Source organism: Amphibalanus amphitrite, unplaced genomic scaffold (assembly GCF_019059575.1).
Source record: "Amphibalanus amphitrite isolate SeventyFive unplaced genomic scaffold, NRLGWU_Aamphi_draft 001066F_arrow, whole genome shotgun sequence".
Classification (NCBI taxonomy): Eukaryota; Metazoa; Arthropoda; class Thecostraca; order Balanomorpha; family Balanidae; genus Amphibalanus; species Amphibalanus amphitrite.
In genome coordinates this window covers 28,713-42,835 of record NW_024882560.1, presented here as the reverse complement: position 1 = coordinate 42,835, position 14,123 = coordinate 28,713, and the positions used below count along the sequence as shown (strand labels likewise).

At 47.3% G+C, this 14,123-nt stretch overlaps 2 protein-coding genes across 2 annotated transcripts; both read right to left on the bottom strand.

The window, feature by feature from the left end:
- Window positions 1–4,264: 4,264 nt before the first annotated feature.
- On the bottom strand, window positions 4,265–6,749 carry LOC122369730. The gene is made up of 4 exons (XM_043344665.1): window positions 6,342–6,749; window positions 5,646–5,801; window positions 5,050–5,215; window positions 4,265–4,709 (listed from the first exon to the last, which is right to left on the bottom strand). Exons 1-4 carry the CDS (start codon window positions 6,543–6,545, stop codon window positions 4,510–4,512), a joined length of 726 nt encoding a protein of 241 aa, XP_043200600.1. The 5' UTR covers window positions 6,546–6,749; the 3' UTR covers window positions 4,265–4,509.
- Window positions 6,750–8,960: 2,211 nt separating this feature from the next.
- Window positions 8,961–10,813, bottom strand: LOC122369726. Its single transcript, XM_043344657.1, has 4 exons — window positions 10,584–10,813; window positions 10,107–10,256; window positions 9,696–9,861; window positions 8,961–9,378 (listed from the first exon to the last, which is right to left on the bottom strand). Exons 1-4 carry the CDS (start codon window positions 10,794–10,796, stop codon window positions 9,131–9,133), a joined length of 777 nt encoding a protein of 258 aa, XP_043200592.1. The 5' UTR covers window positions 10,797–10,813; the 3' UTR covers window positions 8,961–9,130.
- Window positions 10,814–14,123: the final 3,310 nt, after the last annotated feature.

The window sequence follows — 14,123 nt, the reverse complement described above, 5'->3', positions numbered from 1 at the left end:
AATGACCTTTGCTTATTGTCACAAGTGCGCCGCATTCGCGATTGTTGCCCGACGCCTGTTTGCAGGTGAGCCCATAGAGATATGTATATATCTCTATGGGTGAGCCCACTACAGTTGTTATACATATCTAAAAACCGATAAACTTTTAGGCCAAAAAGGCACTATTCCAGGCCCATTTTTGATTTTTTTTGCGATATTAGGTAAAAACAGAAGCTTCTTATCCTAGGAAAAATAAAATGGGAAATCTTTCAAAGGTGGCACACTACCTTTAACCCTATTCCTGGCGGGGGGGGGGCCTCAGGAGCCCCCCCCCCCTGAGGTTTTTTGGTTATTTCTCCCAAACGCGTTGAGCTAGGAAGCTCAAATTTTCTGACTTTTCCTAAAAGGCTTCTACGCAACATGTCTGAAAATTTTGAGTTGATCTGACCTCAGGTCAGGTCACCAGAGGCGGTTTGGTGACCCTACCTCAGAAAAGTTTGCAATCACGCCAGAGCTAGAGTTTTTGACCGATCAATTTCTTCTCTTCAGGGTTTAGTTAGGGTACCAGTATGTGCAATTTGTATATCTCGGAATTTTGATATCGGTGACCTAAGGTCAGGTCAATTTCGCGACCTCCCCATTATAAGTCAATGGGGGAAAAATCAACTCCCTGTTTTTACCACTAAAACGGGTCGGAATGGCCCCATATACCATACATGACTTCATATACGATCAACCTTCACTACCTTGAGGTCTGTTTTGCTGTTGGGCAGCTGTGAGGTCATGTGACGTCATCAAAGGTCACCAAAGATTTTTGGCCAATACACTGAAAGAAAAAATGACACCCTGTACGGGGTATTGACGGTCATGTCAAAAATAACACCCGAGTGGGGTGTTTTGAGGGGAGTCGCTGAGCTATTATAAATGGGGTGTTTGGCGTACACCCCAGGAAGGTTTCGACGCATAGTGGGGAGTCGCAGCCGCTAAAGGGGGGTCAGCGCCGGCCCACATGGGGTTCCGTTAGACTGCAGGTGACACCCCTCAAATATCAGCCGAGCACCCCTTTTTGGTCCCTAAGCACCCGACAGGGTGTCAAACTCCCAAATTAGGGTGTAAAATATAGCAGCTCAACTCCCCTATTTTTCTGATATAATTCGCCATGTTGTTCCTGACCCCCACGCCGGGAACCGCGCGTCGTCAGCAGGGAATCTCTCAGAGAAGTTTCACTCCCCTATACTTCCGAAAAACTCTCTGCGAGGATTAAATGTCCTTCGGAACGAGAATCTCAGACTATATTTATAACCGGGTGAGGAGTTACTCTTTCCGTTCGCGGCCTTGCGGCGCCCTGTAGTGTGCACGACCAACGTATGTCACGGTAATCAGTCTAGATATCATCATGATATAGTTGGCCACTCTACGCTATGCACGCTTTTGCCTTAGCTCCAAACATGCACCAGCCATTCGTGAAAAACAGGTCCCGATTTTACCAACTTTAGTTTGCGCCATCTATCGGTAGGATTTGAAGCTGAAAACACGGGGTGTCACTCCAGGATAATGACACCCCAGAGGGGTTTCAACGGGGGTGTCTCAGCGACACTCCAATTTTTTGGCCTGCAATTTTTGGGGAGTTCGCTAGCCGAACCTCTCCCAAGGGGGTCATGTACATTTTTGCGGCGTCAAAAGGTAATGGGGCTCCCGTGTCGGGTGTCACAACACCCATGACATCCTAAAATCATGAAAACGGAGCCTAATTTAGGAGTATTTTGGAGTATGTGGTGTCAGATTGTAAGAAATGGGGTTCCCCGATTTTTTTCAGTGTAACTCCGTACAGGAACAAGATACAGACGCGTGGATGGTCTCATTGTGTTCAGCTCGTCAAGACGCATCGAATGATATACATGATGACCTCGAGGTCACGTGACCTGAGGTCAACCTTTGACCTTGACCTTTCGAGGTCAACATATATATCATTCGATGCGGATTGACGAGAGGATCACGATGATGCCCTTAGTTTGTTCCTATCTTGACTAATTCGAAAGTTATTCGAGAAAAACTCTCTCCATATCTAGCGCCGCCATTTTGACTTTTTCGACCCCTGTGACGTCATCTTTGACCTGACCTGAAAATGACTTTAGTAAAAATTGTAGATCTTGGCCGTGCGTATCCGATGCCGTTTACCGCTTGTCGCTATCTTGCTTCGTTCTCGAGATCTCAGGGGGGGCCGAATCGGCCCCCCCCCCCGCCAGTTTCTTGTCCCGGCGGAGCCCGCCAGGAATAGGGTTAAGCTCCTAGGTCAACCGGTGACCTCTGAGGTCAGGTCAAGTGCCCCAAGGTACGGTTCAGTTTTTGGTGAATAACTTTGCAAAAACGGCCGCAGAGCCGCGATTTTGGCAGCATCTTGTTATCTTCGCTCAGGCGCGTCGAATGATGTACTTTTTGTTTGGGTCAGGTCAACTTAGGGTGTTGACCTCAGGTCACGGTCAGGTCAGCACCCCCAGGTCACAACGTTGGCAGAAAGAGGTCATGTCGCATATCATTCGATTCGGCAGGTCTTCCTGAGTCCATTGGTGGCTTTCATGACTCGCTAGCTCGATTTGATCGGGAGGTATTGACGAAAAACTAATATGACCTTGATGACGTCATAAATGACGTCACGCAAGGTCAACATTGCACAAGTGACGCATCTAACCTTGCAAGGAGTGCATCAAATCACGATTCTGTGTGTTTGAGATAGTTGGAGATCGTTCTTGGCGCCAGAATAGCAGTTTTCATTTTTCCCCATTGACTTGGTTGGTCACGAATGGTGAGGTCACGAAAATGACCTGACCTCATATAACCTTTAGGAAAAATCCGAGATGTGGAAGTTGTGAGACTCATAATGGATACTAGATCCTGCAAGTTTCATTTCCCTGTGACATCTCCTCTGGCAGTGAGGGCGTTGCGAATTTGCGACATCTGAAGACCGTGCAGAGGTTCACTTATGACGTCATAGGTCAGTGACATGACCTGACCAAAAAATGCGGTTGGTGTCAAAAGATCCGGCTTGAATCACAGGGCAGGTATGCCAAGTTTCAGCTCTCTATCGTCAGCGTGTTCGGAGCTATCGCGAAAAAAAAAACATATGGGGGCGGCACCCGCCCCCTCCCCCTCGGCCGGCGAGGGTTAACACGCGAGTTGCTGGGGGGGGGGCGTTAAACGCCCCCACTTTTTTCGCCGGGCCATAGCATAAAAATGGCGCGCCGCAGGCGCGTCAAATTTTGGGTACCTGTAGAGAATTGATTGAAGTTTATTGTGACAGTTTAAAAACAAAATCGGTCGGAAAATTTTTGAGATATCGAGGTTTTAGTGACGTCATGATTTCTGAGTTTTCGACCAAAAACGGCATATGTACAAAAAATCATATAAAATCACAGAATAGACATGCAGACATGCCGTAAACGCCATTAGACTGCCAATACCATGAACAATCAAATGGCTATCTTCGATTATTGATTATCGTTCCGCATTTTCCAAAATCTTGAACTGAATCTTGGCAATTTCTCGTGACTACTTCACGAATCACGACCATGATACATGTATTTCTTAAATTGAACTTTTTTAGGCAAACACGTACACATATGATAAAATGAATGCCACCATCGTGTTCTACGCCCGAAATTACCCATAAAACATGTGTCACAGGCTGCAAATATCAGTTTTGATTTTCAGGGATATGTGCCTGCCCGGTTGACCTGACCTTGACCCTGACCTATGCTTGACTGACCCCTACATGGAGCTGACACTCTTGTAGGCCTTATATGATGGATTGTGCACCGTTTTGACAGAGTTTATGACGAGAGGCGCCCATTGCGAAGTCCTGAAGTCCATGCTACTGAAAGCCCGATTTCAGGTGTTTGACCTGACCTTGACCCGACCTGTGACCTCAAAATTCAACTTTAAAGTACTCATCTGAAGCGTCTCGTCGTGTTCTTTCGTTTGCCGCCTCGTGCATTTCGCTGCGCCTATTGGTTCTCGAGTTATCGGCTGGGGGCGTTTAACGCGCCTCCCCCCCCCCCCAGCAAACGGTGGGTTGCGAAATACCCCAGCAACTGCCGGGTTAAGAGACGGTACAGGGTCACAGACAATACAAAGAAAGAGACTGTACCGATGTAGTTATTCCCACATACGAGTAGTGACAATAAGATATAAGTGTTAAACGGAAGTCATTCAGCAAATGACTTTGTGGGACTATATCCATTACCCTCAGTCACTATAACTCAGTCCAAATAAAAGCAAAACAAACGAAGAACAATCGTTATATATTTTGTGCGAAATGTGGTCAACAGTTATAACATAACGTTCGATATATCTTGAATGCTATTACAAAGTGCATAGTTTGCACCCAGCCATGGCACTTCAGTTAGTTCCAGCATCAAGTCTGGAGGCTCCCCCCCCCCCCCCCAGCTTATAGCCTTGTGTTAGCGGGGACACAAAATTTAAAAGAAAGTCACACCGGCTTCCCCACTGTGCGGAGCTCCCACAGCAGAGCAGTTAGTGCCGATGATGGCTGCGACGTCCGTGGCTGTCGTGGTGGGCGTGCTCGTCATGGTCGCTGTCCCCATGGTGTTCGTCATGACCGTGCTCATGATGCACTCCAGGCTTCTCCAGGTCGTCGAACATTTGTCCCAGCTGCGGGAACTTGGTCTTCATGTCCTGGTTGGAGAAGTGCGTGGAGGCGGCCTGGTCCCAAGCTGTTGAAAGACCACAGACAAACCGCGTTACATTCAGCGTTTTAAACATAACGCTCCGCAGAACAATGCAGTCTAACTAGTATCGTATCGCAGTGACGCATGTACAAAAATGAAATAGCCCATAGGCGGCGGAACGGGGAGGGCACCGGGCACCGTGCCCCCTTTGATTTTGGCATTTTAACATTAGCCCTATGGGCGTTGCATGGAAAGAATGGGACCAAAAGTCGGTAGTGCCCCCCCCCCCCCCCTTAATTGAAGGGGTTCCGCCGCTACTGAAATAGCCACATCCCCTATACTTTTGATGGCAACGGGCATTGAACACCAATCAACGCAAGCTGACCTGGCACCGAGATGTAGGAATGGAAGTTTGCCTTCTCTTCCGACAGCGATTCCACGTTGAAGTACGCCTCCTTGGGTACGACGGCGACCACCTTGGCCTTCTTCTCGTGCAGAGGGTTGCCGATGATGACCTCCTTGTGAAGCCCAGCAGAGGTGATCATGTGGACCTGCCAATAAAAAAAAAACAATAACACCCATTCAGTTAGGTCGAAAGCGGCGCCATAAATGTAATCGAGGTGCTCCACCTAAGAACTGCAAGTCAAGAATACGATCCTCAAGGACTTTGTACTGCATATCGTCAGCGCGATGAGTGATCGTTTCATTAAGCAGTTATGGTTACAATCGAGCCAAATTTCTAATCTTACAAACTTCGCACAAAGTGGTGGAATTTGTAAAAGCCTTCGATGTGGCTCTGAAAATGAATTAATAAGCATTTTTACAACAAATAAGGAGAAAGAAATACACATAACTAAGTAAAAATCAAAGTGAGACCTATCGAGCCGTACGAGTACAATAAAATCCAGCCAATAAAATCCACCCAGCCGACGCACAGCACGTGGCGCGCCGTGGAGTCCAAGCGACGTCCCCCGTACCTACCTTCATGGGGCCGCCGTAGTGGTAGGCAATGACGATGTCACAGGCATCCTGCTTCACCCATGGTCCGTCATCAGCGACCCCCTTCTGACCGGGGTTGGCCAGGCTGGTAATGTACGAGTAAACGGGCCGCTCCTGGCCCTCAAACGTTCCCTGCACCTGAGAACGGACAAACAGTTTGTGTCACACAGACACGGATTGGATTATAGACATCCCAACAATTAGAGGACTTAAATGAAAAGACCTGCAACTACATAGTGTGGGTGAGTGGTACTTAGTTCCTCGCTGACGTAAGCACACGCCTCTGGCTGTAGACAATAAACTACAACAACCGAACTAGGTAGGGGCTACCTACGCGACAGAAAGAACGCCGTTAAAAAAGGCTTATTTAATACAAACGAGGTCGCATTAAATATAACTACCTAACCATTTGGTAATGAGTGGTCGGAATTCGTGTCACACTTCGTAGTGTACCTTAAATACAAAGATGAAGTTTTACTTTCTGTTTCACTTCATCGCTGAGTTCAGCTCGTTCTGAGTACCTACAGCCGCAAATATGATAGAAGCTCCAAGATCTAAAACTAGAAAACACTAAATAATCCAAATGCAAAACAGCCCTAATTGAGCAGAAACATGACAATTGGCCACACATTGTTTTTGTTACACACGCTATTACCTACTGCGCTCGGCGTTACCTACCGACGCCTGGTGCGGCGGGCCGGCCATCATGCCGTCGCTGTAGTGCATGTCGAGCGCATCCTGCAGCTCCAGCTGCCGGGGGCTGACGGCGTGCAGGAAGCGCCGGTACAGGTGGCCCAGCGCCACCGAGATCTGCAGAGGCGTGGCCGCCTTCTGCTCGGCCGAGACCAGTGACAGCGCCACCAACAGCACGACCAACTTCATGACTGGGAGCGGATGCGGCGACTGACGACCGGCGGCGTCCCCCGCGTTATATACCCACTTCGCCGTGACCTATGGTCGCAGCAGGACGGCAGAGGGTGTATAGCAAACGAGGACAGCTGCAAGCGCAGATAAACAGCGAGCGAGGCCATTTGTTTTTGCTATTGCAAATTGCTGATACTTTGATTTATGCGCAGCCTGATAACTACTCTAAACATGAAACCAAAGAAAGAAGGCCGAGAAGCGTCTGAATGTAACCAGCCATTCCAGTTACATAACCGTGATGTAACTACAGGCACACTGTTTAGTTTGCGCTACTTAGGTTGCTGCTTACATAAGCTGTTCGCTCCGTAGCTTCGTTTCCTCGATGAATGCATGCATCAGCGCTTGGCTGTAGAGCATCTGCTTTCAACAGAATACCGTCGGACGTTTATGGTCCTTTTGATTGCTGAAGAGTAAGTACATACAGCCCACGGCTCACTACGCGATAGGCATTTGAACTTCGACAAGGCCAAGAATAGCTGAAAAGCGACGTTATCATGCGCCCGGATCTCACAATATAAAAAATTCTTGCGTTGCTCCACACATAAGATAGAAGCAATTGTCATAAGTTTGTATTTTGGATCACTAAAAACCCTTGCCCATTACCTGAACACTTGCGGCTCACTGCAGGTAAGAAGCTTAGTTAAAGATTGGTCCAATCTTAGATGAAGAGCGTTGTTCGTCTTAACCCGCGCCCTGCTGGGGGGGGGGGTGTTTGAACACCCCCCCCCCCTTGTGGTTTTTCGCAAATATTTCAAAAACGGCGGCGCGGAGCGCCGCCGTTTTTGGTACACCTTATCATACATCAATTCTACACATGTTGTAAAAATTTCAGACCAAGGTCATTCAAGGTCAGGTCACCAGATCACTTGAAGTGACCTCACCTCATAAAAAGGTTCAATGTCTGTCATAGCTACACCGAGTGACCGATCGCTTTGAAACTTTCAGCGATTGCTAAGAGCAATTGCACGTACAAAATGTTTATCTCAGAATTTTGATATCGATGACCTAAGGTCAGGTCAATTTTGCGACCTCCCCATTAGGTATAAGTCAATGGGAGAAAATTGAAATGCGTCTCTTTTGGACGAAAGGCATTATAAACACTCCCAAACACCGAATTACAAGTGGTTTAGACACACTAAACATGAATATGGTGTCCGTGACCTCTGTTTATGCCCTTAGGTCATTTTAGGTCACGAATGGTATCTAACAGTTTTTCGCAAATAACTTTTGATAGACGCATGCTAGAGCGATGAAAACGCCTTATAAGTGTTCAGCTCGACGATACGGATCGACTGATATGCAATATGACCCTTTCCGGTCAGGTCATGACCTTGACCTGAGGTCAAATTTTCAAGTTGACCTTTCAAGGTCATGTTATAGTTCATTCGATGCGTCTTGACGAGAGGAACACGATGCCGGCAAAAGTAAGCTCGTACAAGGCTTGGGTCAAAAGTTATTGCAGAAAAACTGTTTCCGAAAAAAATCGGCTATTTTTGCAGTTTTTGACCCCTGCAGGCAAAACCGTTGACGTTAGGTCAAATCTGAGAGAATTACTCAGAAAGGGCGTTAATAGGGCTATCGAATGCGCTTTTCCGCGACGCTGTAGCTCTATTGGTTCCCGAGTTATGCGTTGGCTTCTTGGAACTTTTCGACATTTAACCTGGAAATCGGCGAAATTTTGCCTTCAATGACCTCTGGTGACCTGACCAAAAACTGACCGAAGTGATTTCGTCATTATTTTTTACGCTCTTTCGAACGCCGCCTTCCGCGTATCGCTACGTGGCCCAGGAGCCGAGTTACAGGGGGGGGGGTTCAAACACCCCCCCCAGCAGGGCGTGGAAATCCAGGACCCCCAGCCGGGCGCGGGTTAATGTCAGAATTCCCATATTACTGATGCCTTACTTAACTATATAGCTATTTTAAGTATCGTCGAAATGGGAATGCCTACAAGGCAGTAAGACGTGTCCGTAAGTGCTACGAGATCCCGGCTTCCCATATTATCAGACGATTTCAGGAGGGTTGCATCAATTCCCCTCCGTACCGGTGTGGGTTAGGATGGCATGGCATCCCATGGCATCCCATGGGCCATGACAGTGTTTTGATTCGGAATCGAAGTCACAGTCGAAGTCGAAACCGATCAAAAAAAGCCCAAGTCGAAGTCGTAGTTGGAACAGCGTCATTACGACTCCGAAGCCGTCTTAAATATTCTATAATGATTCTTTGTTATATTTTAAGCTATTCTTGCTATTTGGTTTCTCCGTGCTTTTTCTCACTAGTTCCTATGCTATCGGTGGAAAGTTCGAGGTAGGCAGGATAATTAAAAGTAATTTTCTAAGCTTTGCGTCGTTGAAAACAAAGGCAGGTCAAACACAGTTCGTGGTCAAACAATTATTGTATTGCACAAGGAACGATGATGGGATGTACATCGCGTCATATTGTAAAACAACTTCAAAGTGACTTGCTTTGAGCATGGCTTCGTTCCGTCCGCCAGTGCCCTGCGTCGGTCGATGACCGTGCTGCCTCCGAGTCTCGGCAGCGGGAATTTAGTGGCGTCCGCCGAAGCGGCGGCCACGGCCGCGGAAGCGGCGGTGGCGGCGGCGCTGGGAGCCGTGGTCGTGGTCGTCGTGGTCGTCGTGCTCGTGCTCGTCGTGCTCGTGATCGTAATCCTCGTCGCCGTGCTCGTGCTCGTGCACGCCGGGCTTGGAGAGCTCGTGGAACATGTTGCTGAAGTCGGGGAACTTGGCCTCCATCTCCTTCTGGGAGTAGTTGTGCGAGTTGGCCGGGTTCCAGGCTGTCCAAGGGAGAGGGCGAATGGGTCAGAACTTGGGCAAAAGAGCATCATCAGACCCAACCACCACGACAGCCAAATCGCTTAGACAAATCAGCTTCGCAAAATGACCACAAAAAGATTACAAAATGTAATAGCCACCCACACAGAGTCCGGTAGGTCTACGCACAGTGAATTTACTCGAGCATTACGATGCACAAAATAGGGACCGGTTGTACAACAGCTATGAAAATAACATCTCGAAAATGGTTTGTTCAGTACGACATGAGCTCAAGCCTCAAAGAGCCTGAGGTGGGACTGTGTCGATGCATTCTGCCTACCAGGGATAGCGACGTAGGTGACGAAGGCGGCGTCGTCCTCAGAGAGCGACTCGAAGATGCAGTAGGTGCCCTTGGGGATCATGACGGCAAACTTGGCGCCGTGCTTGTGCAGAGGGTTGCCCAGCACCACCTCCTTGTGGATGCCGCCGTCGGTCAGCATGTGGATCTGAAATCACACACACACACACGGTGTCACACACAATTGTGGCCAGCACCTGTGGACTAGTAGGCGGTCTCACTGTTAAGTGGTATTGACATTTAAAAGACCCATCAACGGAGGCTCAGACATCATTTCCATCACGATTTAGATAGGATATTATCGGGGGACATCTGTATATCCTTCGTATAAAAAACAGCAAGTGGGTTTCGTTGTATCCATGGCGCCCAGGAGACACTGACCACGCTTCTCACCTTGGTCAGGCTGCCGCGGTTGTAGGTCATGAGCAGATCCGAGGTGTCGTGCTTGCTCCACTTGCCGAAGAAGCCCTTCTGGCCGGGGGTGATCATGCTGTTCACGAAGGAGAAGGTCGGCGCCTCAACACCGCCGAAGGTTGCCTGGACCTGTCGCACAATAGACGGTAAAGGGTTAAAAAGCACGCCAACAAAGTCATGGGAAACATGTGTCAGGTTTCCGTCATGAGAAGTCTTAGACCTTGGCTGATAGCCATTTCTACATGTTTTGTTTCTAAGGAGGTTTGTCCAAGACTACAACAATGAATGGACTGCTATCAAAGATTGTTATTAAATTTACTGTAAAAATAGGTGCTATTGCAGTCCATTATCGTTATGCTATACTATAAAAGATAATCAATTCAAATGAGCTAGATGCGGCTCGGTTCACTGCAAGTGCTTCCGCCGCCTATCCGGCGACGTCGGCCGCTGACTCACCGGGGAGCGGAACGGCGGGCCGGCCATCATGCCGTTACGCCACTGGATGTCGAGCGCATCCTGCAGCTCCAGCTGCCGGGGGGCCACGGCGTGCAGGAAGCGGCGGTACAGGTGCGTCAGGCCGACCGTTAGCTGAGCGGCCGTCGGGACGGTCTGCTGCGGCTGCTCGGCCGCGGCCAGGGCGCACACGCAGGCGATCAGCAGCAGCTTCATGGTGTCGACTGAGAGTGCCGACCGGTGGGAACATGGCCTTATATACAGACCGTAGCGTGCGCCCTTTGAACCCGGCACGCCCAGAGGAGGCGTGTCGGTGGAAGAAAAAACAACACCACAGAGGCGCGTGGTGATTGGGGTGGGCACAACGGTCCGTTCAAGCCTTACACATGACACAGCGCCGGGAGCCAAAAGCCATACACAGCAGACGCCAAGTCAGAGAGATGGATCAATCTGTAGTCAGCCTTTGCTGAACATCCGGTCCTTGCCAGCGCTGCAGGCTGCTGCATAAGCGAAATGAGACTGTGTTGAGCTTCTGAATGGGTAACCCTCGCCCAGTTGGGGGGGTGGGGGCAATATGACCCCCCTGTGGTTTTTTTCTGAATTGCAAGAAAACGACGGCGCGCAACACAGCCAAATTTTTTTTATACCTTTTCCAGGCGTCAATTTGACACCTTTACACAGAACTTCAAATCTTAGGTCACCTTAGGTCAGGAGTTATTGAGGTCAAACTGGGGTCATCTTTGAGCAAAAATTAGTAAAAAAAAGAAATCTTGAAACGCTCACAAATGCTACAGTTTCTAAGCTATTTCAAAGTTCTTTATATGGTCAAGTACAGAAAAGAGGGCGGTACAAAACTACAATCTCGGATTTTCAAAATGTTTCTAATTTGACCCCCAAAATTATCTTTTTGTTTAGAAAAAAACGATAACAAATCAAATCAGAAGTTTTTTGAATTTCAAAAAACCGGAACATATGTGATAGTCCCTGCGCTCTTCTATCTACATACCAATTTTTACATCGATACCTCTTTTTTGGGCCAAGTTATAGCGAAAAAAAAACTTCAAAATTGATGACGTCAAATTTTTGGACTCAATGTTTGGTAATTCCAGAGTACGTAGCGCAAAACAAAGACCACCATTGAACTCCCCGTGACGAGCTGCATCGAATCAATACCCATTTTATGCAAAATATCAACTTGGAAATTTGACCTAATTTGACCTGACCTTGAGCTGACCTTCACCAGAACATAATCTAAACTGACCCTAAAGGTTGTCTGACCCACATAATTTGGCATTTGGAATATAAAATGGACCATGAAACATGCGTCACATGATATTCTCATATTGTGACCCTCAGGGACCTGGCCTGTGTGACCTGACCTGGTATCAGTGACCTCAAATAGCAAAATATGTGTTGGACGAACAATACCCCATCGATGATTTTCAATGAAATGCATTTTACTCGATTTTACAACGCATTTCTTGAAATGCCTGCAAACGGTGAAAATTCGACATTTGACCTGACCTGTGACGTCAACGGTTTGACCTAGGTCAATGAAGTTAGGTCACAAGGTAGTTCCCTATTGGGGCTATCCAACGCCGTTTGCTTTTTGTCGCTATGTTGCATGGTTCTCGAGATCTTAGGGGCCAATTGGCCCCCTAAGGGGGGCAATTTAAATTCCCCCCCCTTCCAACTTTGCGTTGCTCGGCAGACCCGAACGAGGTGCGGGTTAAAGGAAATATACTTTTCATATTTTAATTACACTGTAAACAGTTTTTACGGCATCACCGAGCTGTTACAACTATAACAAAAGGTAAAAACGATCTCAATGTTGATACACGAGTCAGTTGGGAAGCCGCATCCAAAATTTTATCAAAATCCGTTCATAACTTTTTGAGTTATGAACTGAAAACAAACAGGTAAATATTTCTGCCCCACCCTGTATTTATGCTCCTCTAAAAATATTTTCATATAAGGACAGCTAATTTCCATCTTCGGTAGAGGCTATATAGTGTTTACAGCGGAAACTGATTGGCTTTAATCTTATATGTTCAATAAAAGATTCTCCACATAGGGGAGAGCGGGGCCAGTTGAAACACGGGGTCAAATGAAACATGGCTTTATTTTCAACAGTATGCAACATATGGCGTTGCCGACACCACTGCGCATCCGCGCTCGACCACTTCATTTGTCAACGGCGTTTGGGCGGCAAACGGACGGTAATTTTGATTTGACACTTGTTTTTGTGTTTTTGAGGGGCGTTTGGGAGAAATCGTTTTTATGAATATTTTGTGATATCTCATATACCTTTGTTTGCTGAAAGAAGAACTCCTGGCTCCGGAATAACACCTTATTTGGCCCTTCATTCAGCATGATGTCGTCCCTCCAGCTCGTTTGACATATGCTTTACGGCGCGTGCGAGATGGCGGGAGCGGATGGGGTCAATTGAAACGCTTCTCTGAGGGTCAGTTGAAACAGGGCCACAGGCCGTTTCAATGGACCCCGGTGACCTTTGCAATGGTTATTGTTCAGGGGCTGTAAACATTAAAGGAAATAGTCCACCTTTGAAATGAGCTTTTAAACTGAAATAGTAGATTAATAGAGCTCATTTTTTGACCTCTTTTTTCTCCAGCCTTTTGCTTGAAAGCACACTATAGCCTGAGATATTTCTCATTATCCTCATCCGCCCATTTTACCATAGTCTATGTACTTTATGTCACCTATTATGAGGAACTTTGCACTTTTAGCTTTCCAACGACCTATTGAATGTAGCATTTGGAAAAGTAAACCGGACAAAATATCTCCTTAAGAAAGTGGCCTTAAAGAGGAAAACATCCCATTGTTAAGGATAGGTGCAATTGACCCCATGGGCTGGTTCAATTGACCCTCGCATCGGGGTCATTTGAAACGGGCGTAGTGCTGTTTTATAAGCATGCGTTTGGCACCAAAATATGTTTGAAACATAATTTTACATATCTTAAAATGAAGCCGAAAGAGCATATTTTTTCATGGCATTGTGCATTTTTCGATATGACAACTAGATCTCGCTGTGCATGTCAATATATAAAAAAGTGGTTCAACTGGCCCCGCTCTCCCCTACTTGCTATGTTCATCGCAAAAGCACTTAACCCATTAATACATCAATTTCATCGGAAACTGCCTCTCTCCATCCCACCAGCAGATAGGGATAGCCTAGCGTGAATGTGGCTTGAATGTAGAGACCGCAGACACCTTAACCCTATTCCTGGCGGGGGGGGGGGGCCTCAGGAGCCCCCCTGAGTTTTTTTGGTTATTTCTCCCAAACGCGTTGAGCTAGGAAGCTCAAATTTTCTGACTTTTCCTAAAAGGCTTCTACGCAACATGTCTGAAAATTTTGAGTTGATCTGACCTCAGGTCAGGTCACCAGAGGCGGTTTGGTGACCCTACCTCAGAAAAGTTTGCAATCACGCCAGAGCTAGAGTTTTTGACCGATCAATTTCTTCTCTTCAGGCTTTAGTTAGGGTACCAGTATGTGGAATTTGTATATCTCGGAATTTTGATATC